This window comes from Elephas maximus, chromosome 20 (assembly GCF_024166365.1).
Source record: "Elephas maximus indicus isolate mEleMax1 chromosome 20, mEleMax1 primary haplotype, whole genome shotgun sequence".
Classification (NCBI taxonomy): Eukaryota; Metazoa; Chordata; class Mammalia; order Proboscidea; family Elephantidae; genus Elephas; species Elephas maximus.
In genome coordinates this window covers 49,925,669-49,953,457 of record NC_064838.1, presented here as the reverse complement: position 1 = coordinate 49,953,457, position 27,789 = coordinate 49,925,669, and the positions used below count along the sequence as shown (strand labels likewise).

Here is a 27,789-nt window from a genome sequence, read left to right as displayed (position 1 = left end):
TAAGGACTCTCTGGATGCCTGTCTGCACTCAATAAACAGGGAGAGTGTTTTTGTTTTTTCCGTAAATTTTACTTATTTCATTGTTGTTAATATATAAAGCAAAATATACACCAATTCAACAGTTTCTACATGTACAATTTAGCGATATTGATTATATTCAACTTGTGCAACCATTCTCACCTTCGTTTTCTGAGTCGTCCCTCCCTCTTTAACATAAATTCACTGCCTCCGAAGGTTCCTATCTAATCTTTCAAGCTGCCAGTGTCAATTTGATCCCATATAGATGGTTCTTAAAACAGCATATGCTCATATGTCTTTTTTACTAAGTAAGCTGAACTACTGTTCAGTTTTAAGATGACTCAGGGGTATTTCTGGTTTAAGGTTTAAAGATTATCTCAGGGCAATAGTTTCAGGGGTTCGCCCACCCTCCATGGCTCCAGAAAGAATACAGTCCACAAGAACTTGAAATTCTGTTCTGTATTTTCTTCCTTTTGATCCAGATTCTTCTATGGAATCTTTGATCAAAATGTTCAGTAGTGGTATCTGGGCACCATCCAGCTCTTCTGGTCTCATGGCAAAGGAGGCAGTTGTTCATGGAGGTTATTAGCCACACATTCCATATCCTCCTCCTGTTCCTGGCTCTCCTTCTTCCTCTCTTGCTCCAGGTGGATAGAGACCAATTGTTATGACTTGGGTGGCTGTTTGAGAACTTTTGAAGACCCCAGGCACTATGCAAGGAACTAGGAGGTGGGACAGAAGCACTAAACACGTTATTCATGTCCCATGAGACTGCAACTCTGAATCTCCAAACCAAGGAACCAAATCCCATGAAGTATTCCGTTGTACGTAAGTAACCTCAGTAGCTACTCTTTTTCTTTTCCTTTTTCTCATTGTTGTAAATATATCCATCACAAACTTTCGCCAATTCAACTTTTTACAGGTGTACAACGTATTGACAGTAATGACAATAATCAGCTGTGCAACCCTACCCTTAATCAATGTAATTTTTCCATCATCATTATACAAGTGTGTTTTTAAGGTACCGGAAAACTGGCTCAGTTACAACTGCCGACTGTTCCACCATGTCCTGTGTGGACACCTTCTGCCTTTGTCGGATGGAGAACACACACATTCCACACACCTGCGTGTGAGCGGGCTGGCCTTCCCCTGTGCCTCGCATATGTCTGAGGATGGCAACCATGACTTCCGTGGACAAATTACACTCCTTTTTTTGCATTTGTGAGTCTGAACAAATGGACTGGGCTTGGTTTTCAGATGGGACAGATGAAAATTCTTTGATACTTTAAAGACAATAATAATGGCAAGTGGTTGTACGGCAAGCAATCACCAGGCACCATGCCCTGCTCTGAGTGCTTCCTGGACAGCAGCCTGTCCAACAGGAAAATAACTCAGGCCGCACAGGTCATTTTGCTTTTTCCAGTAGTAGCCATGTTTAAAAAGTAAGAAGAAACAGGTGAAACGAATTTTTAATACTATATTTAGCCCAATATATTCAAAATATTATTATTTCAACATAGTCAATATAAAAAATAAGCTATTGTACATTCTTTTTTCTTTACTAAGTCTTCAACACTCGGACGTTTTACACTTTAAAACCAAACCAAACCCACTGTCGCTGAGTCAACTGTGACTCCTAGCGACCCTAGAGAACAGAGCAGAACTGCCCCCATAGCATTTCAAAGTCTGTAATCCTCACAGAAGCAGACTGCCACACCTTTCTCCCCATGGAGTGGCTGGTGGGTTCCAACCACAGACCCTGAGGTTAGCGGCAGAGGGCTTTAGCCTTCTACACTTTAGCACATCTCAACTCAGGCAAGCCCCATTTCAAGTGCTGAGGAGCTCCAAGTAGCCAGTGGCTCCCGCGTTGGCCAGTACAGACACAAAAACCAAAAACCAAACCTGCTGCTGTCTAGTCAATTCTGACTTATAGTGACACAGAGTAGAACTGCCCCATAGAGTTTCCAAGGGGCGGCTGGTGGGTTCAAACTGCCGACCTTTTGGTTAGCAGCCGTAGCACTTAACCACTACACCACCAGGGTTTCCGGTACAGATATACACTACCTCACTGAGTCCTCACAACCACCTCAAACCATTTCACTGATGGAGAAGCTGAGGCAGGGGCATGATGGGGAGCCTGCCCAGGGTCTCACAGCCAGTGGCAGGTCCAGGCTTGGCAGTTCCAGAGCCTACAGGCTCACGCAGCTTTTCATTCCCACAGACAGCTCCTCGAATCCCGGTTCTAGTATAATATAAAATGTCTTCTCAGGCAAGAACACACGTGCCTGCCAGCACAATCTCCCTGCTCCCATCCAAATCTTCCCGGGACTTTGGTGAGCTGGTCCCTGTTGTTGTTAGATGCCATTGAGTTGCTTCTGACTCATGGCGACCCCATGTGACGGAACAGAACTGCCCCATAGGATTTTCTAGGCTGTAATCTTTATGGGAGCAGATCGCCAGGTCTTTCTCCTGTGGAGCCACTGGGTGGGTTCGAACCACCGACCTTTCAGTTAGCAGCCAAGTGCTTAATCATTTGTGCCACCAGGGCTCCTTGAAGCTGGTCCTAGAGCTCTGCAAAGTTTCCACCCAAACTGTGGTGACCCAACCCCTTCAAGCCCGTCCAACCCTTAACTACCCAAGGTATCTTCTACCCATGTGGGAGAGCTCATCCGAGTAACTCCTGGGTCAGGGAGGGAGGTGGACAGCTAGCTCTGCCTCCTCGCCTGCCCAGCACTCACCTGGCAAGTGAATGTGGCTGTGGGTTAAGTCTGGAGTGTGTGTATGCTACAGCAGTAACGTCCCCAGTCAAAGCACCGAGATGCAGAGGCAGTGAAGGAATAGTTAGTCCCCTCCCACTTTCTGGCCACAGCACTCACTCATTCTTTCAACAAACACTTATTGAGCATCTGCTGTGTGCCAGACACTGCTCTAGGCTCTGGTGAAAAAACCGAAAGAAACTTATTCCCAAGGAGCTCACACTCCAGCAGGTGGAGATGGATAAGAAATCTTTGTGCACAAGGAAGCCCCGGTAATTCTAATGCAGTCTCTTGTACATAGTAACCAACCAGTTGCCGTCCAGTCAACTTCCCTCTACTCATGGTGACCCCACGTGTGTCACAGTAGAACTGTGCTTCATAAGGTTTTCAACGGCTGACTTTTCAGAAGTAGATCATCATGGCTTTTTTGTGAGGTGGCTCTGGGTGGACTTGAACCGCCAGCCTTTTGGTTAGCAGCTGAGCATATTAACTGCAACACCCAGGTACTCAATAAGAGTAGTTAAGGGAATAAATCATTTGAGTTTGGAGCTATTTTTTCTGAATGTAGTGATGGGAAGAGGAGGGTGAAGAGTCTGGGGCAAGTGAGAGCCATAGAACCCAAAAGAAAAGCCAGTGACTCACTTGGGGTTCATGCCCACAACCTGAGCTTCACAACTCTACAGCCCAACCCTGCCAAGCAAGACAGGAAACCATCCAGAGACTCACCCAGATTATGTGCTATCTGACCTCCCCTTCACCTCCAAATGTCGTTGAATCTCAAGTTTACCCTAAGTTACAGGACTTCTCCATGCTTACAGAATTTGTAGGCTCGGCACCTCGGAGGCTCCCCTTCCACCTTGAGTCTGGCTCACCTGCTGCACATGATATCACCCAAGTCCCTGCCCGATAAGCTCATCCTTCAGCTCTGACAGACAGCTGGGGTCTAGCAAACACCGGCACAGGGTACTGTCAGCTACCGCTGGGTATAAGTCAGGAGAAACTACGTCTATAGCATCCAGTTTCTCAGCCCACTATCGCTGAACAAATGAGGTCATTATAAATACACACCATGACTCATTTACCCAACAGGTGTGTAACAGTAACTTCCACAGACCAGGCCTTGTGCTTTGTGTTTTGAATAGTATCACTAATTCAGGGGTTTGGTTTTTTTCCTTGTTTCCCTTATTCCTTAAGGGCCACTTTAGAGAGCTTAAATTTTTTTCCAAAAGAATGAAGTTTCATGAGCAAAGTCAATGATGACCAAGTGCATTTAGTCACTTCTGCTGAGACTTGACTCCACTGAGGGAGCCGCCAAGCCAATCTGAAGAGTGCTTGCTGCCCAGTGTGTGCCAATTTAACACACGGTAACTGTGGGTCACACAAAGGCTCTCAGTGCACCAAGGCAAACACAGCTGTGAGTGGGGACAGTGCCTATGGCCCTCTCTGAGGCTTGGGGCTGAATAAAATCCACTTTCACTGGACAAGAGGTGGATAGTGGGCCTTTGGGCTGGGGAGTGATGGATTGAGGACAGAAATGGCTGGGAGGCTCAGGAAGGCGGCAGCTAATCTCCTGATCCAGGCCCTCCCAATCCTAACTACTTGCTCAGGAACTCAGCCAGGCCATCTTTGGGGTCTGGGTTCTGCTCCGAATCAAGACCTACCTGGCAGGGGTGCATGAGAAAGTGAGGCGCAGTGGGCCCAGCGACTCAAGAGATGGTAACTACCTACCAATAATTAAAGTGACTTTGAGACATTAAAAATTCTTATAAATACAGCTAATACTTCCCACCTGTTCAGGTTGGCTCAGAGAAATGCACCCTTATCATCGAGTAAGAGCAAGCAGATAGAGCCTTTCTCAAAGCTCCGTGAGGGGGCACCTCCTCAGACCCAGGGGAGCGTGGAAGCCCAGCTCCTGGGTCTGGACTACTCGGAGGTGTAGCTTACACACCAGAGCTCTCCGTGGAAGACTAAAGCTGCCCCTGTGGGACTCTGCTGGGACTGCACCTTCCCTGATTCCTCTCCCTCTGTCCCCCTGGCCTGCATCCCCTGGGACCACTGCTTCATAAATCACTTGCATATGAATTCTTGTCTCAGTGTCTGTTTCTACGGAGCCTGACCGAACCACATAGCTTCAGGAATCTGGCCTAAGCTCGGTGACAAGGCTTTAGAGGCAGCCGGGGTGCGATGAAAACAGCATTATTGAAGGGGGTCCGAAGTCCTGATCTGCTACTCACCCCCAGCTGTGAAGCCATTGGCAAGTCACCTCACTTCTCCGAGGGACAACTTCTCAACTGTGTGATGTTAACCAGTGAACTAGCTTACTAGTTGCCATAAAGAGTAAGTAGATTTCAACTCATGGCAACCCCACGTGTGTCAGAGCAGAACTATGCTCTATAAGGGTTTCAATGGCTGATTTTTTGGAGGTAGATCACCAGGTCCTCTGGGTGGACTCGAACCTCCAACTTTTCACTTAGCAGCTGAGCATGTTAACCATTTGTACCTCCCTGGGCTTCCTAATCACTGAAAGGACATTTTAGAGGACCATGGAAGTGCATGGGGTGACTCAGCACTGCAGGAACAGGGGTCTCGTCCTACTCAGCCAGTGGCCCCAATGCCAACACAGAGCCCGACACAGAGCAGGCACCCAGGTACATCATGGCGCTAAACGGGAGGAGTGCGGTCCAGGCACGCCAGGCCAACTCAAAGAAGTGATGCTGCCTGGTATGTGCTGATTTTTTAAAAATTGTTTTGTCATGGTAAAAAAATACATAACAAAACATTTGCTATTTCAGCATTTTTTACACGTACAATTCAGTGACACTGACTACGTTCATTACATCGTGCAACCAGCACTGTTTCCAGATTATTCCATCACCATTAACAGCAGCTCAGTGTCCCCTAAGCAATGCCAGTGTGTGTTAACGTAACACAATATAAGCAATGGCACTGTGTCTAATTTAACACGGTAGAGCCGAGCCGCCCAGTGACCCATCTCCCTTGCTCACTTGCTTCTAAAGCAAACTTCAGCATTCCACACGTGTTTTTCACGCCCTCCCCGCCCCAGGCTTCTCCACTGTCGCTGGCTTCCCTGCCAGCAAACTAAGGAAATGCTTCCAAGTTCAACTGACACATGCCCCCGTGACACACACACAGCAGGTCCTGCCTCTAACCACCATCGCCTTCGGAGCCAAGAGTCTGCTCCCAGCCAACAGCCCCAAACCCAAAACTGGCTCTGGAGGCTCGCAGCACAGGAAAGAAAATGGAATGATAATAAGCACAGGACATTCAATTCCCACAAGATGAGGAAATCGAGGGCAGAAAAGTGGAACCCCTGGCCCCGCCTGCACAGCCAGAAAGCGCCATGATCACGCAGCCAGGACGCTTAGTGTGAAGATATCGCTGTCACCTGGGCTTTCCCGAAATTCGTCTCCTTCCAAATTCACAAGCTTACTGCATCATTCGGAAGCAACGGGAACTAAGGGGGTGGGCAGGCTGCGGGGAGAACAGACAACATTTCAGCAGACACAAATCCCCAACCTGATCCTCCAGTCCTATACCCCGGGTGAGCCCTATGATCATGTGAGCAAATGCTGCCACAGCTGGGTTCCACCCTGCTGAAAGGAAATCCACACACTCAGCTGACAGGGCGGGGTGGCGCAGGAGAACAGGGAAGTTGCTGTGTTACGGTCCGAAGGGGCTCAGGCAACAAAACACAAACCCGCTACTGTACTATCAATGCTGAAATGGCCATTACCATGGCTGTCCGGCCTAGAGCCTGCTTATAGGAGGGGTGCCTCGTCCACTACTGTTGTTAGCTACCGTCAAGTCACCCCCCCAACTCATGGCAACCCCATGCACCCCAGAAGGAAACAGTGCCGGTCCTTCGCCATCCCAGTCATCAGTTACGGATCTCCCTGTTGTAATCCCTAGGGTTTTCACTGGCCGGCTTTTGAAGTAGATTGCCAGGGCTTTCTTCCTAGTCTGTCTTAGTCTGGAAGCTTTGTTGAAACCCATTCAGCATCATAGCAACACGCAAGCCTCCACTGACAGATGGGTAGTGGCTGTGCGTGAGGTACGTTGGCTGGGAATCGAACCTGGGCCTCCCGCGTGCAAGGTGAGAATTCTACCACTGAACTACCACTTCCCTTAGGCTCTGTCTGTTAGGGTCCTCTCAAAATACTGTCACTATACCTCCCAGAACAGGCTGCAGGGCGGACCCACATTACGCTCAAGTCCCCTCCTTTTTTTTTTTTAAATATTTTATTTTATTGTGCTTTAGGTGAAAGTTTATAGAGCAAATTACTTTCTCCTTAAACAATTAATACACAAGTTGTTTTGTGACATTGGCTGCCAACCCCCTGATGTGTCAACACTCTCCCCCTCTCCACCCTGGGTTCCTTCAAGTCCCTTCCTCTTAAATGACAGCATCATGGCAGGCTTCCAGGACTTTCTACATGTTACAAATACATGTTTCGGGGAAGAAGGTGGAGGCCCCTGAAATGCTCCCGACCAACTTCCAGTAGCAGAGTAACCCATCCTTGCTCTCCTGGGACAGGCACAGAACAAGACAGATAAGGAAAGGACTCAGCCAAGTCTAAACTCTCAGCTCCCGAAACTCAAAAATAACCTGGCTGTGGAGCCTAAAGTCCTCCCTTTGAACACTCAAGCATGACCTGAGACTCACTGTCCAGGTGGTTTCCCTGTGAGGGGAAAATGGAAAACAAACACTGGAGCCCATTTAAACATTTGCTGGCAGGACTACCTTGCCGTTGACAGGCCTGGGAAACTCTGGTGGCCTGTTTTGTTTTAGGGGAAGGTTTCTGTTCAGTTTGGCAGATGGACTCTAGGCAGAGTTTCATCCAACATTTGGTTCTAAGCACCTTTCTGCACACAGTCTGGGGCTGACCCTCAGACCAAGGCACCCTGGCTATGGGCTGGGATACCCCTATCCTTGCCCACAGCACTTTGGGGTGTCACACAAAGCAGCCCAAAGGACACAGCATGCTCGCCCTAACCCACATTCTTCAGAAGAACACGAGAACTCAGGGAATTGAGGGGCTGTGGGCAGTCAAGGCCACTGAGCAGCTTGTGTGCCTCTAAGCTTCTGTGGCTCGTCACTGCCCTGTAGGGAGGTGCTCATACCTGACAGGCTTCTGGTGGTGAGAGGAACCCGAGTGAAGGCTCTGGCTGCAAGAGTGGGACCTAGCTCTTCCAGCTAGCTCAGGCAGCCCTCCACGCCCAGCCTTCATCGTTGCTCAAGGGCCAGAGGTGACCTCAACTCTGACCTACTCATGGCCTCAGGCCCCCTTGAGTCCCCTTTGTCAGAAAGACATTGCATTTCCAGGAGCTGGGAAGATCTCAGACTCAGAAGCCAGACTGCCTGGGTTTGAGTTCAGCAAAGCTATTTAATAAACATATTAGGCAGGTTACTTAACCTCTATGTAGCTCAGTTTCCCTATCTGTAAAATGAGGATAATAAAATGGGGTTGTCAGGAGGATTACACAAGTTAACACAAGTAAGATGCTTAGAAAAGGGCCAGGCACAGAGTAACTGCTCAACAAATTCTAGCAAAACTATCTCAGTGTCAGACCCCTAGCTAAAAATCTCTTCTCCTTTCCCCTTCAAACCCTAACTGAAGCCAGGCATTCTTTGAACAGACATCACTGAGCCCACACCATGTAGGCACTGGAGACAGAGAAGCGAAAGACCAGCCTCACGGTGCCAGGCTCAGGCCACAGACCTGGGTCAAATGACCAGGCCTGAGACCCAGCAGCACAGAGGGCACCACTGGAGCCAGAAAGGCGACATGAGATGTGCCAGCAAAAACAAGGAGGCCGAGCCTCACAAACCAGGACTCCCAGCTGTCCCCGACATTAAAGATGCCACGTTTAATGAGAACAAGAGCCTCGAAAGGCCTCTAAGGGTTGGTAGCCATTGTAATATCAGTGGCTCACCACATCTGGTTATTTCTTCCAGGAGACGTTTACTCCCTTCTAATCTTGCTTTAATTAGATACACTCCTCAGAGCAAATTGGCCCCAAGCTCAGTAAATGATTCTACATTTGGCCAAAGATCCAAGAACGGCAGCTTATGATGCATCCCGCCACCCCTTGGCACCTGAGAACTTTCTGCAGAGCATCTTAATACTGATGATTCCAAGGGTGGCAGGCATAGGAGTGACTCACGTGTCTTCTTTTAAGCACAAGTATTTTTCAGAGTATCTAAAGAAAAATGATTACCATTTGTAATGGAAAATGTAACTGTAACTAAAAAAAAAAAAAAAATTGCTTTTTAATTCCATAGAGGTCTAGAAGGGGGACGGGCGCTAGGACGCTCAGCTCCCTGCCTTTGCCGGCTCTTGGCCGCTACCAACAATGATACTGCCCAGTCCCTGGCTGGTTAAAATCCAGGCATCTAAGTGGGCCCAATACAACAGTCACAGAGCTTTAGGCCAGAAGGGACCTCGGAGGTCATCTTGGCTCAGCACAGGGGTTGGGGGGCTGCCTGACATCATATCTTGGACTGTTGGGAGGATCAGGCCCAGAGTGCTGGGTTTCCTGACTCCCAAATGCAGGCCTGTCTTCCACAGCTGCACCTCCTACGTGGAAGCCACAAATCAACAGATGTAAAGATGCAAAACTGGGGTTTTTCAAACCTCTGGCAAGAATGGCCATGTCAGAGATCCGTTTCATGCTCTGGGTTATTAAAGGAAAGCGAAGGATGGAAAAAACGAGAAATTCTTTCCTGGTCACAGAGGAATAGAGCAGAAACACACCATCCCAAGAGCAGGAGGGCCCCAGAGAGAACATGACAGGACAAGGCAGATGTCGTGAGAAACCAATGTCAGGACCCACCAGGGCTACGGCTTGAGGCAGACCCAGTCGCCCTGAAGAGGATCAGCAGGTCTGAGCAGCCCCATGCTGGACAGAAGGACGTTCACTGTGGAAAGGCAAAGGCAAGGACTCTGTGCTGGGAAGGAACTCAACACGCTCAGAGGGCAGCAAAGAGGCCAGTGCAGCGGGAGCACAGTAAGCAAGGCTCACTGAGGGAGGAGACATGTCACGGAAGGAGACAGACCCCAAGGCCACGATTTTATTGTAAGCGCGAGGGCCTCAGTCTTGGTGGCCTTTCCCCAGCACCAAGCCCAGTGCTAAGGGCACACACTGCCCAGTCACCATGGAGTCAGCTCCAACTCATGACAACCCCATGTGTGTCAGAGTAGAAACGTGCTCCATAGGGCTTTCAGTGGCTGATTTTTCAGAAGTAGATCACCAGGCCTTTCTTCCAAGATACTTCTGGGTATACTTGAACCATCGGCCTATCAGATAGCAGCTAAGCGCGTTTACCCCTTGTACCATCCAGGGTCCCTGGGGTATAGCAGGTGCCTGATAGATACACATGTTGTTGATTCGCGGACTGAGTGAAAAGATGAGCCGCTTTGAAAGAAGTTTGGGAACTTCCTCATTGTCTGTCCCTCGAAACCTCAGAAAGCCCTGAAGAGAAATGCTTGTGGAGAGAGCTAGAGCGTAGGGGCGGTGCTAAGGTATGTGAGGAAAAGTCACATGGTGGTTGAGCTCTGACCACTGGTCACACAGGAGTAACCACCATTCCAGAAGAGGGCCTGGTAGCCCAGGAGGGCGCTCGATGGAGCTGGCCCCATGCTGGTATCACCGACTCCAGCTATTCCAGCTTGACTTCGCTCAAGCAGTCTCTGCTCATCTCAAACTGCGCCATAACGCATTTAAAAAAACTGTTTTTTTTTCTTAAGTTTTAAAAGTTACTTCAAATTACATTTTGCTCAAAACTTATCTGTGCTATATAAGAGGTCAGGATTGTAGTAATCTTTGGAAGGTGACCGCCACTAGACCTGGACACAAGGGGCCCCCTCAGGTACGGGTCATGCTGTTTCTAACCTGGGCGCTGGTGACATGGATGTGTTCACTCTGTGAAAATTTATGGAGCTGTACACCTACAACGTGCGTATTATACTTCAGTAAAGAGTGAAAAACATATGCCTGCCTGATTTTGAGGGAAAGGCTGCCTGGTCTATTAAAAAAAAATGTACACAGGCTGCCCAGTTTCTAAAAGGTTGAGTGTCCCCACATCCCCATTGTGCACCTGCAGGGCTAGACAGCCAGCAGAGGAATCTTGGACGGCATTCAAAAAAACTCACCCAAGAATCGAAAATTTACTCCCATGGCAATGGAAGCCTGGACTCAGTAAGCTCAAATCACAACACCAAAAAAAAAAAAAAAAAAAAGCCATTGCTGTTGAGTTGGTTCCAACTCCTGACAATCCCATGTGTTACAGAGTAAAACTCCATAGGGTTTTCTTGGCTGCAATCCCTATGAAAGCAGGTCACCAGGCCTTTCTTCTGTGGTACTGCTGGGTGGGGTCGATTGCCAACCTTAACAGCCAGGTGCAAACCGCCTGTACCACCCAGGGACCTAAGCTGCGACACAACATCCCCAAAAGGAATTTTGGTAGAAGTTTCCAGGTAAGCTGGCTCCGAATCACACTTGGTCATGCTGGTTATTTAGATACAGCCAGCAAGCAGATATCTTCAGCCACCTTCTACTTCAGCACTTGGTTTGTTTACTGAGGCACCCAATATTTGGAGGGAGGGAGCAGGAAAGGTAGATGACTGTGACCCCTGGGGTGCACAGACGGGCTCCTGTTCTGGAATTCTCGAAGTGCCACTCTATTACAGGATTGGACTTATAACTTGCTTTTATACAACAAAATGCTCTGAAACCACTCTCAATTTGTCCTTCACAGCTTGGATTAAGCCCCATATTCCACACGCAACAATAAAGTCAGATAAAAAACGCTTAAAGGATCATTAGGACAATGAGCAGCTCAATGTTTAAGGGCCTGTCAAATGGAAGGAGCAGAAAGAACATGTCTGTGTTTGGGCCGCTTATTGAACCTTGCCCATTGCCAGTAAAATGAAATCTGCGGGGGCAGACTCCCTGGCCCCTGGTGGAGGCAGGGCCACACCTAGGAGGAGTCACACCTGTGTTCAGGCTCCCGGGCTAAGGTAGCTTTCTGGGTTCGTTACCACGGCAGGAACATCTACCAAAGGCAGGAAAACTGAAGGCAAGGCCAGCCTGTTCTCTCTCCATGCAGGGTGGGGAGGGGCCCCCACCATCCACATGCTGGGAAAAGGAGACCCTGGAATCAGCTTATTCTTGCCCTTCTCTGCCTCTGGCTAAGCCTTCTCCCCTCGAGGGCAGAGTGTGGCTCTCTCCTGGGTGGCCCTGGCTTCCCTTACGGTACTCAGGGGGCCGTGCAATGACTGACCACCCAGGCCCACCCACAGCCAGGAGGGAAGGCGCAGAGAGGTTATGGTTCAGACACAAAGGCCCAGAGTCCTGAACTTGGGGGAAGCAGGTCAAAGGATCCTGGATCTGGAAGAGCGGAGAGCCATTGCCGCTGCCCTCAGCAGGTGGATGAAGAGTGACTGAGGGACAAACAAAAGGCATCCAACTCGGGCCCTGTCCTAGGCTGGTTCTCTAGAGGAACAAAACCAGTGAAATGTATGGATATAAATATACGGAGAGAGATTTATTTCAAGGAAATGGCTCATGCAGTTGTGGAGGCTGGCAAGTCCCAAATCCATGGGCCAGGCGTCAGGCCAGAGGCTTCTCCTGACTCACATTGTTGCAGGGGCTGACGAACCCAAAATCGACAGATCGGATGGCAGGCTGCTGGCTCACGGGGCTGCAGAAGCTGGCAAATCTCAAAATCTGCAGGTCAAGTGGCAGGTTGCTAGCTCACGCCCCAAGAATCAGAGGTCAGAGGATGACGAGTCAGATGCAGGATTGAGAGGGAGTGGGCTTTGCTGGGACATCCATATACACTGGATGCAGGCCACACCCCTAGGGAAACATTCCTTTCAACTGATTGGCTGCTCACATCAGATCACAATATGGAGGATGATTACACAGTATCTGCCAAACCACTGAGAATCATGGCCCAGCCAAGTTGACATATAACCTTAACCATCACAGTTCACCCCTTATCAACTTGGCATCTGTACATGTCTCCTTAAACCACACATAATCTCTGAATAAAGACAATTATAAAGTCATATTTGCACCTAACATGATACAACTAACATGCATACAATTGAAAACATACTAGCCCTGTTTACATCTTATATTTTATAAGTAAAAAAACAAAAAAATTTGATGCACACATACCAGGAACGAATACTCATAACAATTATATCCCTCGTTTCTGCAACTGGTCACATGGTTGTAATTGGTATTTAGAACTACCTTCTTCCACCACCCATTCTGTATTCCCTTTCTCCTCAGTAAGTACCTCAGCGGGTCATAGTTCTTTGCCTGGTAGGGTGACCCAAACCAATCTGGGCCATTTGTAGTCATGCCAGAACTGGGTTGCTGTAGTTTTCTGTTGACTTTAATCACAGGGCATGGTAGTACTAAGAGGCACCCAAAGGGACCTCTGCCTTCCAGGCATAGTCTTCTTTACCTCCATCATGTAATATCAATCCACTTTCCCCTTGGTAATCAGGATCAGTCACACCAACCAGCCAAACCATGACAATCATGGCCTAGCCAAGTTGACAAATAACCTTAACCATCACAGACCCCAAAGACTACCTACAACCGCCATTTGAGCAGTCAGACATGGAGAAGGAAAGGCACAGGAGCCAGTCACAGCATCACTATTGAGAGCTGTGTGGTCTTGAGCAAGCATTTAACCTCTCTGGCCTCAGTTCCTCGATTTGGTGCCTATGTCACACCTGGCTATGAAGGCTAAATGACAACAGTGTCACAAAGCACTTTCCCCAATGCCTGGCACACCACAGGACAGTGGCTAATATCAGTATCGTAGTGCTCAAGGCCACATACTCTTAACTTTCCCGAGAACGAGAGCTGTGGTGGACGTGGCAATGCACAACCCAGGTCTCCCTGCAGTGAACGACTTGCTGCTCTGGCTGCCACCAGGTGGCCATAACCTGCCAGCCCCTTCAGGGATTGCCTCAGCTCCAGAAAGCCATCTCACCTGAGGACACCCCTTCCCTGGGCGGCCACATCCAGTGATCCATGGGGGCGTATGAAGGCTGGGCCATTTAGGCCCAACTGAGGGCAATTCTGAGGGGCTTTTCTGCCTCCAAACTCCCTTAGGATCGACCGAAGCTTGTCAGGCCGGCACCACAGCTGGAACTCTCCCTGCCCAGTCCTACTCTTCTCCCTCCCTCCTCAAGTATTGATCACATACACACACACACACACACACACACACACACACAACCAGTTGCCATGGAGTTGACTCCTACTCATGACGACCCTATGTGTGTCAGAGTAGAAATGTTCTCCATAGCATTTTCAATGGCTGATTTTTTGGACGTAGATTGCCAGGCCCTTCTTCCAAGGCACCTCTGGGTAGATTCACACCTCCATTACCAGCCGAGCATGACATGAGCACTCCCTAATAAGCCCACTGGACACCAGACTGTCTCAGAGTTGGCTTCGCAGGGAACCCAGTCTGTGACAACTGGTTTTTGTGTGTCTTTTTTCCTTGGAAAGGGAGGAGAGAGTCAGTGTGAGGAAGACAAGAGGACACGGTGGAGGGTCACTTCACCTCTGAGGTGTAAATAGTGGTGTTAAATCAGAAACCACATCACGTGGAACACCTTCCTTCCAAGGTGGGAACCCAACAACACTCTCCAAGCAGCATCAAAATTTTGTCCTTAACTCTTTCCTCATGGGCAGAAGGAGACATCTAAGTGACCACAGAGGATGCTAGAGAAGGGAAGGTGGACCCAGCGGGAAGAGGGGAAAGAAACGGTGCCTCTGTGGGACCATATCTAACTAAACCCAGAGACAGTATGGGTATCCCAGGAAAGTTTTGTGATGAGTTATCCCGTAACTGGAAACCAGGGTGTCTTCAGACCCCAACGAGTCCTCAAAGGGGGTAACTGGGCTTCACCAGCTCTTCCCACAATGTCATATAGCAAAAGGACCCCTTTTGTTAGATGCAGTGAGGAGGCCTAGGTTAATCAATCGAAACATCTACTTTCCCTTTGGCTAGAATTACAACTCCAACAGCAACAGGTACACTCTTCTGACCCTCTCCGGCAAGGTCCCCGTACCTTGAAATATTTTTCTATTTGTTAAACAAGTAATGTGCAAGCACAAACACATTTTTTGAGATATTCATCAGCAGGTGTTTCCCAGCACGTGAAACGGCAAAACCAGCATATACTAATAACCAGGCTGGGATTCTAAGTGTCGGGTGCAGACTTGGAGATATGCCATGTGTTGGGGAAAGAGCCTTGGTGGCGCCAAGGTTAAGTGCTCGGCTGCTAATAGAAAGATCAGCAGTTTGAACCCACCCAGTGGCTTTGTGGCAGGAAAGACCTGGCGATCTGCTCCTGTAAAGATTACAGCCAAGAAAACCCTAGGGGGCAGTTCTACTGTGTCCCATGGGGTCACTATGAGTCAAAAATCAATTCAACAGCATGTAACAACAGTGTGTTAGGGAGAAAAAAATCTCTGAAATGATACCAGATCTAAGGACAGGGCGACAGTCGTGGTGGTAAGCCCATGAGCTGATCCAGCACCTCATTCGAGAGATGAGGGAAGTGAGGCTTGCAGGAGCACACGGTTTGTTCAAGGTCCCACAGCAGGGCTGGGCCAGCATTGGCTGCTGGGTGCTCAGACAGACAAACTTCCACCTGCGTCACAGATGGAAACTCCACAGCCAAAGCAGGAGGACAGCAACCGGGCAACGTCTATATGGCACAAGGCACCGGCCCACAATCCCACTCCTGGGGCTTTAGCCCACAGCTACACTTGCTCCTGGCAGGTGGGCACACTGTAAAGGTCCAACAGGGACGGCCACTTACGTGATCTGGGGCACATCCACACTGTGGTGACACCAAGGCTATCAACACGTGCTGCCGCGGGACAACTGCCAAGGTACACTGTGTGGTGGAAATGGCAAAGAGCAGGTGGAAGCACGACAGCACCGTGAGATAGATATATTTATATTCATCATACCCAGAAGGACACTTGATGAGTAACAGGGGTGGGAAGGAGAGTAATATCTCACCGGACATGCTTTATGTAGCTTTTGAATTTTCTACAGGTGAATATAACGCTTTAAAGGTAAAAAAAACCTATAGCCATCGAGTCCATTCCAGCTCATGGCGACCCTGTAGGACAGAGTAGAACTACCCCACAGGGTTTCCAAGGAGTGGCTGGTAAATTCGCAAGGCTGACCTTTTGGTTAGCAGCCGAGCTTTTTAACCAGTGCCGCACCAGGGCTCCCAAAAAATAATTAATTAAATAAACAGGTTTCAAAGCTGTGCTCAGGAGGCAGTTTCGCGATGCTGGCTAGATGCCTGGGCACAGGGGCTGCGTGGTCAGGTTCAAATCCCAGAACTACTTGTGAGATCATGGAGAGTAATCTCTCCTCCCTCATCTTGAATTTCCTCATCAGTAAAATGGCCAAAATGTTAGAACTTGCTGCCTAAGGTTGTTGAGCCAAATAAGTTAAATAATCAGCATCAAGCATCTAGTGGCCTGGAGCAGTCTCCCAGGTTCCTCCCTGCCTAGAGCACCCTTTCCACAGGCAGCTGTGTGATCCCCTCCTCACCTCCTTCAAGCCTTTGTTCAGATGCTACCTTCTCCATGAGATATTCCCTGGCCACTCACTGATTTAAAACTGCAAACCTCCCGCCCACCCCTGCCCTGGCTCCATCCCCTTCCACTACCTTATTTCTCACTCTACTATTTGCTTGAAACCCTGGTGGCACAGCGGTAAAGAGCTCAGGCTGCTAACCAAAAGGTTGGCGGGTCAAACCCACCAGCCGCCCCTTGGAAACCCTATGGGGCAGTTCTATCCTGTCACTGTGAGTCAGAATCGACTGACTGGCAATGGGTTACTACTTTTTTATTTAATTTTGTTCATTTTTCTTCTTATCTAGGAGGGCAGAGGCTTTTGTCTGTCCTCTTAACTGCTATAACCCCAAAGCCGAGCACAGAGCATGGCACAAAGCAGACACTCAAGAAATAGATGACATTTGCACTCGACTACTAACCTAAAGATTAGCAATTTGAACCCACCAAGTGGTATCACGGAAGAAGGGCCTGGCAATCTGCCTCCATAAAAATAACAGCCAAGAAAACCCCACAGAGCACAGTTCTACTCTAACACATGGGCTCACCATAAGTCAGAATCAACTCAACGGCAATGGGTTTTTTGGATTTTGGTTAGCCAATATCATCACTCTGATCCAAAATGTAAACTTGCATCCTTGAGTACATACAACTGCCATTTTGTTTTTCAATAAGCTCAAAATAAAAAATCAAATAAAATTTTAAATTAAAATACCCACAATATTTCCAGCTAACAGCGAGCCTATAAAGAAGAGACAGTTCATGGTACGACGGTGATACAATTTAAATGAAAAATTAAACCAGCAAATAGTAACCCGACCACTGCCCAGCATGGTGTGAGAGCTTATTCTCATAAGGTTCCTTTGAGGAGCCAGGGTTTCGACCAGCGGCCCATGTCTTGGACTCCTGTCCCTCCAAGCACCCTGGGACAGAATCATTCAGTTACAGAGACAAGAGTAGGCTGGAGCAGTCCCCCAGGTTTCCCCCTGCCCAGAACACCCTTTCCACAGGCAGGTGCATGGTCCCCAGCTCACCTCCTTCAAGTCTTTGTTCAGGCGCTACCTTCCCTGCCCCCTGCTCTCCTCCATTCTGTGAAGCTGCTGCCCTGACGGGACTCCGGGCTTCCCAGGGCTCTCAAGCCTCATGTGGGGAAATCATAACCCAAATATCCAAAGTCCAAAAAGGAGGGGGAAAAAACCCCTCAGTCTCTCTAAGAACAGGCTGTTCTGTAGCTGGCTCTCCTACGAGATGCCTATATCATTACTGAACATATAGGGACTGTCTCTCTGCGTCCAAACCCTGTGCAGAGAAAAAAAGCTGAAGCCAGCAATCTCCGAGAGTTTGTAGCTTTAAAGAGAGAAGAAAACAAAACCTGTACCTCTGAGTAAAACCAACAAGGAGCACCTTCCATCCTCTCATGAGCCACCTCGGGTCAGCCCACGGCTGTGGGTGTAACCTGGCTGCTGGTACCCAGGGGTGGGGCTGAACTGGAGGCAGCTGGTCCAGCAGTTCTCAAGCCACCCTGCCCCACATCAGGACCAGCTGGCCATCTGTGAACTCACTGATTGTGGGGTCCCACCCCAGAGTTTCTGACTCAGCAGGTCTGGGGTAGGGCTCGAGAATGTGTACTTCTAACCAGTTCCCAGCCAAAGAGATGCTGCTGGTTCAGCAGCCACACTCTGAGACCCACCGCTCTAGGGCAGAGTCTTCCTTCCATGCTGGCGTTTCACCCACCTCAGCTGCACACAAGTACCTGTGTATACACACACACAGTGGTCGGGAGCCCCTGCTCCATCCGCTGGTCCTCAAATAGCCAGCCTTACCTGGCCAACTACTGACAGGACGCTTGGGGGGATCTGGCCCTGAGACAGTCGCTTTAGTTCAAGTCCAGCAGGACTCTGTCACTCCAAGAGGCTCACCTGAAACTCCTGAAGTCCGGAGTCACAGCGTTTCCCTTTTCTGACAGTAATCATGAGCAGTCCCACCCTGCTTCACCCTTCACACATGGGTAACCCCCAGCTGCAACATCCGCTTTCTGCCCAGGGATGCTTTCAAGTTTCTGAATCAGAAGCAGCAGCAGAAAGAGGAAGCCTCCCCTTTGCCTCCCCCCACCAAAAAAAAAGGCAGGGCCCTGGAAGAGAACTGCAGCATCCCTAGTGGAGGGCACTTCCCCCCAAGCACAGGGACCCCATCGCCCCACTCTGGGCAACTTTACCAGCCTCTCACTCACCAAAGTAATCAGCCTTCGGGCGGGCATCCATCTCCAGCTCCAGGTGCTGGGTGAGGGCTTCTAATTTCAATTCGGCCGCCGATGGTCCGAGCTCAGGGCCAGTGACAAGGGTCTGGCAAGGAAGCCTCACCCTAGGGGGACTAGGGCTCTCTGGGAGCACAGGCCCCAGGCTGCCATCAGGGGACCAGCAAGGGGGACCCTCTTTACAAGATACCTCAGGCAGGGTGGACATCACTGGATGGACAAGGTTGGTGGGGCTGAGCTTAGGACCAGTGCCAGGATCTGTGCTGCCAGGTTTGGGACCTAGCCTAGAAGCCACAGCCTTCTGTGAGCTGTCCATGCCTGCAGACGAGGATGACAGGGCAGAACTAGAAAGGTAAGATTTGGGGCCATCTGGGAACCAGGGTTGCGGGTCCACAGTAGCTTTGGACATCACACCGGAAACCTCACTCCCCTCCCCTGAGTTTGTTCTTGGAAGAACTCCTTGACGGGTGCAGCTCAGGGTGAGGGGTGCCGAGAAAGAAGGAGCCCTGGACTGAGCAGGCCCCAGGGGAGGCCCATTTTCTGGGCCTGGGGAAGGGAGGCCAGAGTTCACCCGCTGGGAGGAGGAGGTGGACCAAGGGCCCGCTGGTTTCTCACTACCATGGCCACCAATGCCACCATTCTGGCCACCAAGGCCACTCTCAAACGACCTGCTGGAGCTCCGGGACAGCTGTGGTTGGTACATGCGATGGTCCCCGGAGGGTTTGGGCAGTGATGGGTCACTCCCTGAGGGTCCTGGCCACCCACTCCCTCCATTCGGCCTGATGTTAGGGGATGCTCCCAGCTCGTTGCTGCACTTGGAGCCTGCCAAAGAGAGGTTGTCGTAATAGTCTCCATGAGTGAGGCAGGAAGAGTCCTCGCAGGGAGCCGGTAGGTGGAAAGCAGACATCTCAGAACTCGCCAGACACTTCTCAGAGCCATAGTCCTGACTGCCATGCCTCATGCCACGGGCATACGGCCTGGCCTTCTGCTCCTGCGGTGGGTACAAGGGCTGCATGGCAGCGATGGCGGTGGCTGCCCCAGGTGCCACCGTAGATGCAGCTAGAGGAGGCTTGGCAGCACCATCCAGGGCTAGCTTACTGCCCACACCAGCTTCCCGGTGGGCCTGCAGGCCCGGGCGGCCTCCACCACTGACTGGGGCTCGGCCTCCCCTGGGCAGGGTCTCCTCCTGCAGGAGCTGCTGCTGCTGCTGGAGGTGGATTTTGGCCATCTTGGTGGCGAACACCCTGCGTGTTTCCTCAAACTCAGGGTTGTTGCCCGCACCCTTGTCCACTCGGAAGAGCCCATCCTTGGAGGCCTCATACATGTTCAGGTCCTCAATGAATTTACTGGCCTCCAGGCCCAGGTCCTCGTACTTATCCATGTCGCCGCAGCCAGGTGCTCCGGCCTAGCACGGTGTCCAGTGCGTGCGAGGGGAGCAAGGAAGAGGGAATGCCGGGGAAGGTCCAAGGCTCAAGTCCAGCCCAGGGCAGGTAAAGGCTTCCACCTGTCCAGCATGAGGGTCATGGCCCCAAGCCTTAAGTCCACAGTTGAGGCCTCAAGGCCAAATGGAAGAAGTTTGCTTCCAGCTCCCGTTCCCTGGTGCGCATACACGTGGGGTCGCCTGGTGGCGCTTCGCTGTCCACGGCCTGAGGTGCGGAGTTTTTTTTTTCTTTCTCAAATCATAAAAGTAAAAAGAAATAATCACCCAAAAAAATCACATCCTCCTCAAGCAACCGAACTCGGAAACCCACAACAAGGCAGCGAGCGGCCGCTGGGCGGGGGACGGTAGAAGCCAGCGGGGCCGGGAGTGTGGAGGCCCGAGCGGAGCGAGGCGCGGCGACCGCAGGCGCAGGCACGTCCCGGGCGCCGACGCTCCCGCTGCTTCCCCCGGGGTCCCCGGAGCTGCGACGCCAGCCGGGGCGGTGAGAGAGCGCGGGCCGGGACGCACGGACCGGCCCGGGGCCGCAGTACCGACCGACCGACGGACGGGCCGCGGCAGGAAGTTCACAGCAGCCGGGGTGGGCGGCCCATTGTCCGATGGCGGCGGAGGCTCGGCGCGCGCGGGCCCAAGGGCGGCGGGACGCGGAAGTGAGCGAGCCGAGCGCAGCCCTCGCCGCTAGCTCGCCGGCCCGGCACGACTGGGGCCCGGGAGGAGGCGGGGGCAGAGGAGGTGACCGAGGGGGCGGAGGTGGCCGAGGGGCGGGGGCGCCGCCGAGGGGCGGGGACGAGGCGCGGGCGGGCGGGCGCCCGGGGGCAGGGCTGAGCCTGGCAGCGCGGAGAGCCGCCCGCCCCGGGCCGGGCTGAGGAGCGCGGGGCTGTGCCTCGTCGGTCAGTCCCGAGCGCGGAAGTTCCCCGCCGCCGCTGCCGCCGCCGCCACCGCCGCCCCGTGCGAGCCCGGCCCGCTCGGCTCCTCCGGCCTCCCTTCCCGGGGTGGGCACCCGGCCCCGCCCCGCCGTGGCTGCGCCGGGCGGGGGCCTCGGGCGGAGGTGGCCGGCCTGGCAGCCTGGGCAGCCTGCGGGGGTCCGGGACAGGCCGCTGAGGGTTTGCGAGGCTCCCTGGGGCGCGCGCTCCTCGCCCTACCGTGCCTCAGTTTCCCGGATGGGAACCCAACCCTGTGAGCCGCTCGAGGCCGCCTCTGCCCAGGCGGCGCCCGCCTCCTGGATTGTCCGAGGTGCGCGCTGGAGGTCCAGGGTGTCGCCCGTGGGCTGGACATATGGGGAGACTGAGGCACAGAGGGGGACATGTCCAAGATGCCAACGTGGCCCACAAAGCGCGGGTGGGAGCCCAAGTCCGTAAGACTCCGGGGACGCCCGGCCTGACTCCTAGGCGCCCCCACATGGTCCCACACTTCCTGCACCAGCTCCGAGATGACCCCGGAGAAGCTTCGTTTCCTTCCACACGGCAGCCTGAGTGAGCCCAAGGCAAACATCAGTCACTTTCCTGCTTACACCCTCAGTGCTCGCCCGGGACTTGGATTAAAATAGCCTCGGCCCGTGGACTTCCCAGCCTGCCGGGTCCTGGCTCCCCGACCTGATTCGTCCCCCAGCCCCGGCCGCACCCTGCGCTCTAGCTCCCTGGCTCATGCTTTCCACGTCTCCTGGAGTCCTTCCTGCTGCTCTTTTTCAACACCGCCTTTGTTTCCTGCTCAGTCCTGATCACCATGTCACCAGCTGCTCTGCGGCAAAGTTATGGCAGCTTACTTTCATAAAGATTACAGCCTTGGAAACCCTATGGGGGCAGTTCTACTCTGTCCTATAAGGCTGCTGTGAGTCGGTATGGACTTGAGGGCAACAGGTTTTATTTACATGGGTCTTTTGTTTGGTTGGGACCCTGGTGGTGTGGTTAAGAGGTACGGCTGCTAACCAAAAGGTTAGCAGTTTGAATCCACCAGCTGCTCCTTGGAAACCCTATGGAGCAGCTCTACTCTGTCCTGTAGGGTTGCTGTGAGTCAGAATCAACTCGACAGCTATGAGGTTTGTTTGGTTGGTTGGTTTTCTACCCCATTAGACCATATCAGTGTCCCCAGAGCCAGCACATAGTAGTACATAATGATTGACTAAGTCAATTAGTGGATCTCTGTCTGCCAGGGTTGTGAGGAGGAAGCTATAGATAATAATATACTTGAACGGGGCTTTGTACTCTGTAAACCCAAAGGGTGGTCCATGCACCAGTAGAATTCCATCACTAGGGAGCTTACTGAAAATGCAGAATCTCAGGCCCCACCCGCAACCTACCAAATCAACCAAAACCAAACGAAACACACTGCCGTTGAGTCAATTCCAACTCATAGCAACTCTATAGGACAGAGCAGAACTGCCCCGTAGGGTTCCCAAGGAGCACCTGGAGTATTCGAACTGCCAACGTCTTGGTTAGCAGTGGTACCTCTTAACCACGGCACCACCAGGACTCCAGCGAAAAAGAGGAAGACCCTCAACGAGATGGATTGACATAGTGGCTACAACAATGGGCTCAAGCATAAGAACGATCATGAGGTTGGCAAAGCACCGGCCACTGTTTTGTTCTGTTGTACATAGGGTCGCTATGAGTTGGGAGCTCGGAACAATGGCTATTCAAGCGCAACATCTAGTAATCCCAGAGCCCTGCTTCCTGGGCGCTCAGTTCTAATAGCTGGGGCCCTGGTGCAGAAGCCACAAACACCAGCCAGGGCCTCTTCTCTTTTCATTCCAGCTTGGCACCCACCGGGGCCCATGATCCTTGATTCTCTCCTGCCTCCCCCGAACTTGACTTGCTCGCAGTGCTCAGCCTCCCAGAAGACCCAGGCTTCACACCTTCACCACGGCTCTAGAACAGCTATACCATCTCCACCAACTAAGCACACACACCTGAACCCACAATCCACATATTTCCTGCCCAGACAGGCTTGTTCCCCTTACACAGTGGAGCACCTTATGCCTTTACGAAACAGCTTATAAAAATGGTATCCCATGAACCTCACAGCACATAATATACCACTGTGAACGGGTACTCCGAGATACTGGAAATGGCTGGGAGAAGGCTGAACGCTTTACTGCTGCTGCTTAATTCTTAAGAGGCAGAGATGCTTTCAAATTCTGTGCCCGACATTGAGAATTCCAGACTAGGTTATTAATATAAGCCTGCTTTATCTGATTCTTGTGCTTGGAAACAGCTATTGATTAATGTCTCCAAAAAAAAGTGCGTTGATCCTTGTACACCAATTGTTTTATCCTAAAATAGGTGGAGCATCGATGGGTATTTAAACATTCACCGGTAATGTTTTGTTTGAGTGAGAAATGTTCAATGTGCAACATCCTATTTTACCTGTAAAACGTGGAACCAACCCAAAGCAGCCATCATTCCTCGTGGCCCTGCCTGCATAGCACTGACGCTGTTCGCACAGGAGCTTTCCTTTAGCACTGAAGTATATTTCCATGAGCGTGTGATGTGAAGGTTGCCTACCACACAGACGCACTCATGGGAAGTGGAATTTTCTATTTTACTTGCCCAGTGTCTGAGTAACATCAGCCAGATCATGCCCCTCCCCAGCTCCAAATCCTCCAGCGGAGTCCTGTCCCAAATGACAGAATAAGAGCCTCCTCTTGGCCCTATGCGATCCAGCCTCTTGCCACCTCTAGACCTACTGTATTTTAATGGAAATAATGCGTTGCCAACTGCTCACGCGCATTGTTTCCCTATGTGCGCTCTGTGGAAAAAACACAGTAATTTGTCTCTACCCCTCCTGCTTACTCCACTCCAGCCACACTGGCTTCCTTGCTGTTCCTTACCCTAGCCAAGTATCTTAGTTTCCTGGTGCCGCCATAACAGAAATACCACATGTGGACTGCTTTAAATAACAGAAATTTATGTTTTTGCAATTTAAAAGTCTGGAAGTCTGAATTCAGGACCCCGGCTCTAGGGGGAGGCATTCTCCCTGTGTCGGCTCTGGGGGAAGGTGCTTATCTCTTTTCGCTTCTATAGCCCCAGTGTTCAGCTCCTTGGCAATCTTCACATGGCATCTATCCCCCCCGTTTGTACTTGCATGTCTTATGTCTATGCCGTTCTTTATATAACTCAGAGTGATTAGGTTTAGGACACTCCTGACACTGATATGGCCCCAGTAACATAATAAAGAAAACCGTATTCCCAAATGGGATCATATCCACAGGTATAGGGGTTAGGACTCTGTTATGGATTGAATTGTATCCCCCAAAAATGCATGTCAACTTAGCTAGGCCATGATTCCCACTATTGTGTGGTTGTCCACCATTTTTTGATCTGATGAATTTATCCTGTGTGTTGTAAAGCTTAACCTCTATGATGTTAATGAGGCAGGACATAATCTACAGAATTAGGTTATCTTTTTTTTTAAAAAAACAGTTAACCTTTTTATTGCGTTTCTTTTACTTTCTTTTTTAAACTTTTGTTGTGCTTTAAGTGAAAGTTTACAAATGAAGTCAGTCTCTCACACAAAAATTTATATACACCTTTTTTATGTATTCCTAGTTGCTCTCCCCCCTAATGGGACAGCACACTCCTTCTCTCTGCCCTGTATTTCCGTGTCTGTTCAGCTAGCTTCTGACCCCCTCTGCCTTCTCATCTCCCCTCCAGACAGGAGCTACCAACATAGTCTCATGTGTCTACTTGATCTAAGAAGCTTACTCCTCACCAGTATCATTTTCTGTCTTATAGTCCAGTCCAATCCCTGTCTGAAGAGTTGGCTTTGGGAATGGTTCCTATCTTGGGCTAACAGAAGGTCTGGGGACCATGACCTCTGGGGTTCTTCTAGTCTCAGTCAGACCATAAAGTCTGGTCTTTCTATGAGAATTTGAGGTCTGCATCCCACTGTTCTCCTGCTCCTTCAGGGATTCTTCATTGTGTTCCCTGTCAGGATTAGGCTGTATCTTGAGTTAATCTCTTTTGAGATATAAAAGAGAGAAGCAAACAGAGAAGGGGGACCTCATTACCACCAAGCAAGAAGAGTCAGGAGTGGAGTGTGTCCTTTGGATCTGGGACCCCTGCACTGAGAAGCCCCTAGACCAGGCGAAGATTGATGACAAGGACCTTCCCCCAGAGCCAACAGAGAAAGAAAGCCTTACCCTGGAGCTGGCGCCCTGAATTTGGACTTCCAGCCTCCTAAACTGTGAGAGAATAAATTTCTGTTTGTTAAAGCCGTCCACTTGTGGTATTTCTGTTATAGCAGCACTAGAAAACTAAGACAGATTTCAACACACATTTTAGGGGAGACACACAATTCAGTCTATAACACCATGCATTCATTCACTCGTTGAACAATGCGTTACTGAGCACCTTCGATGCTGTGGGCCCTTTTGTAGGTGCTAGGGAATATGGTAATGAACAAAAGAGACAGACCTCCCTGTCTGGCTTGGACTTAATATACTAGTGTGTGTGGGAGGCACAGGATGCGGACAATTAACGAAATAGGTACCTGCACTATAGAGTATATGAGAAAGTGATGAGAGATATGGAAGCAAGTGAAGCAGAGAATTACGGAATGAATAAATGATTATTTATTGAATGAATAAATGATTGAATGAATGAAGGAATCACATCAGAAAAGGGAGCACAAGTGTTGCCATCATTAGGTGGTGTCTCATTCATCTAGTGCTACTTACTATAACAGAAATACCACAAATAGATGGCTTGTATAGGCTAAAAGTCCAAATTCAGGGTGTCAGCTCCAGGGGGAGGCTTTCTCTCTCTGTTGACTCTGGATGGAGGTCCTTGTCCTCAGTCTTTCCCTGGTTGAGGAGCTTCTCTGTGCAGGGACCCTAGGTCCAAAGGACGTGCTCTGCTCCTGGCCCTGCTTTCTTAGTGGTGTGAGGTCCCCCTGTCTCTCCTCTTGCTTCTCTCTTTTATATCTCAAGAGATTGCCTCAAGACACAATCCAATCCTGTAGATTGAGTCCAGCCTCATTAACACAAATGCCGCCCATCCTCCCTCATTAACATCCTAGAGGCAGGATTTACAACATATAGGGGCAGTTCTACTCTGTCCTATAGGGTCGCTATGAGTCAGTTGGGTAGGAAAAGCACACAATACCAAGAATCATGGCCTAGCCCAATTGCTACACAAATTTTGAGGGGGACATAATTCAGGTGGAAAAAATTAATTGGGTTTAAGCGTAACCCAGATGTGGAGAAACAAAGAAGGCAGGCTGTATTATAACTTTTCTAACCTTGTATGTCACTGTAAACCTTCTGTAGATCTTGTCTGATTGCCGTGTACCAAATGTTTTATCAACATCACATACGATGAATTAGTCAAGAGTATGACTATATATTAAATATGTGTGCGTCTGAATATATAAAGGGTATTTGACTTTATTTGACTTAAGAATATATATATACACACATATGGGGATATATCTACATATACGAGGGAAAGAGAGAGCCTTAGTGGCACGAGGGGTTAAGCGCTCGGCTGCTAACTGAAAGATTGGCAGTTCGAACCCACCCAGCAGTTCTGTGGGAAAAAGACCTGGTGATCTGCTTGCTTCCGTAGAGATTGCCGCCAAGAAAACCCTATGGAACAGCTCTGCTCTGTCACACGAGGTAGCTATGAGTCAGAACCGACTCGACACCACCCAGCAACAACAATAACATATATATATATATATAGTTGTTGTTAGTTGCTGTCGGGTCATCTCTGTCTCATGGTACAAAGAGCAAAATGTTGTCCTGTCCTGTACCATCTCCACAATTGTTGGTATCTCGAGTCTATTGTTGCGGCCACTGTGTATTTTGAGCGTCTTCCAACCAAGGGGGCTCATCTTCCAGCACTGTATCAGACAATATTCTGTTGTGATCCATAGGATTTTCACTGACTAATTTTCAGAATACAACCAGAATGCTCCTTAGAGGCAAGGATGGCGAGACTGCGTCTTACATACTTTAGACCTGTTGTCAGGAGGGATCAGTCCCTGGAGAAGGACGTCATGCTCGGTAAAGTACAGGGTCAGCGGAAAAGAGGAAGACCCTCAATGAGATGGATTGACACAGTGGCTGCAACAATGGGCTCAAGGATAACGATTGTGAGGACGGTGAAGCACCGGGCAGCGTTTCGTCCTGCTGTAGGGTTGCTATGAGTCGGAACCAACTCGACAGCACCTAACAACAACAATTTTCAGAAGCAGATCACCAGGCCTTTCTTCCTAGCCAATCTTTCTCTGGAAGCTTCACTGAAACCTTTCTTCATGGGTGACCCTGCTAGTATTTGAAATACCAGCGGCATAGCTTCCAGCATCACAGCAACACACAAACTACCACAGTAGAAAAACTGACAGACAGGTGGTAGCAAGATAATTTAGCTATTATTATCAGAGTCAGGAAGCACTATGCTATTTACGGGTTTAAATAAGAAGGTACCTCTAGGTCTGGCAGGGGATAGTGGCTCCTTCCTGCTAAGCACACCCTTTTGGATGAGCCCTTCTGTATCCACCCAAGCACGCTACCAATCATGTGAGAGAACCAAAATGGTGTATATAAGCCAAAACATACATCTACGCAGGTATGTATCAAGAATTGTTGTCTCAAGGGCATGTGAAAAAAGCCAGCCCAACAGACTGTAGGCAATAACCGGTGCTCAGACAGCCCATGAATTTCC

At 50.2% G+C, this 27,789-nt stretch overlaps 1 protein-coding gene across 1 annotated transcript in view; it reads right to left on the bottom strand.

Moving 5' to 3' along the window:
* LIMD1 (LIM domain containing 1) overlaps positions 1–20,840 on the bottom strand; it is a 72,087-nt gene extending 51,247 nt beyond the window's left edge. Inside the window, exon 1 of the mRNA XM_049862441.1 lies at positions 18,664–20,840. Within this exon, the coding sequence (XP_049718398.1) occupies positions 18,664–20,068 (1,405 nt within the window). The 5' untranslated portion in view covers positions 20,069–20,840. The remainder of the gene's footprint in view (positions 1–18,663) is intronic.
* Between the last annotated feature and the right edge of the window lie 6,949 nt (positions 20,841–27,789).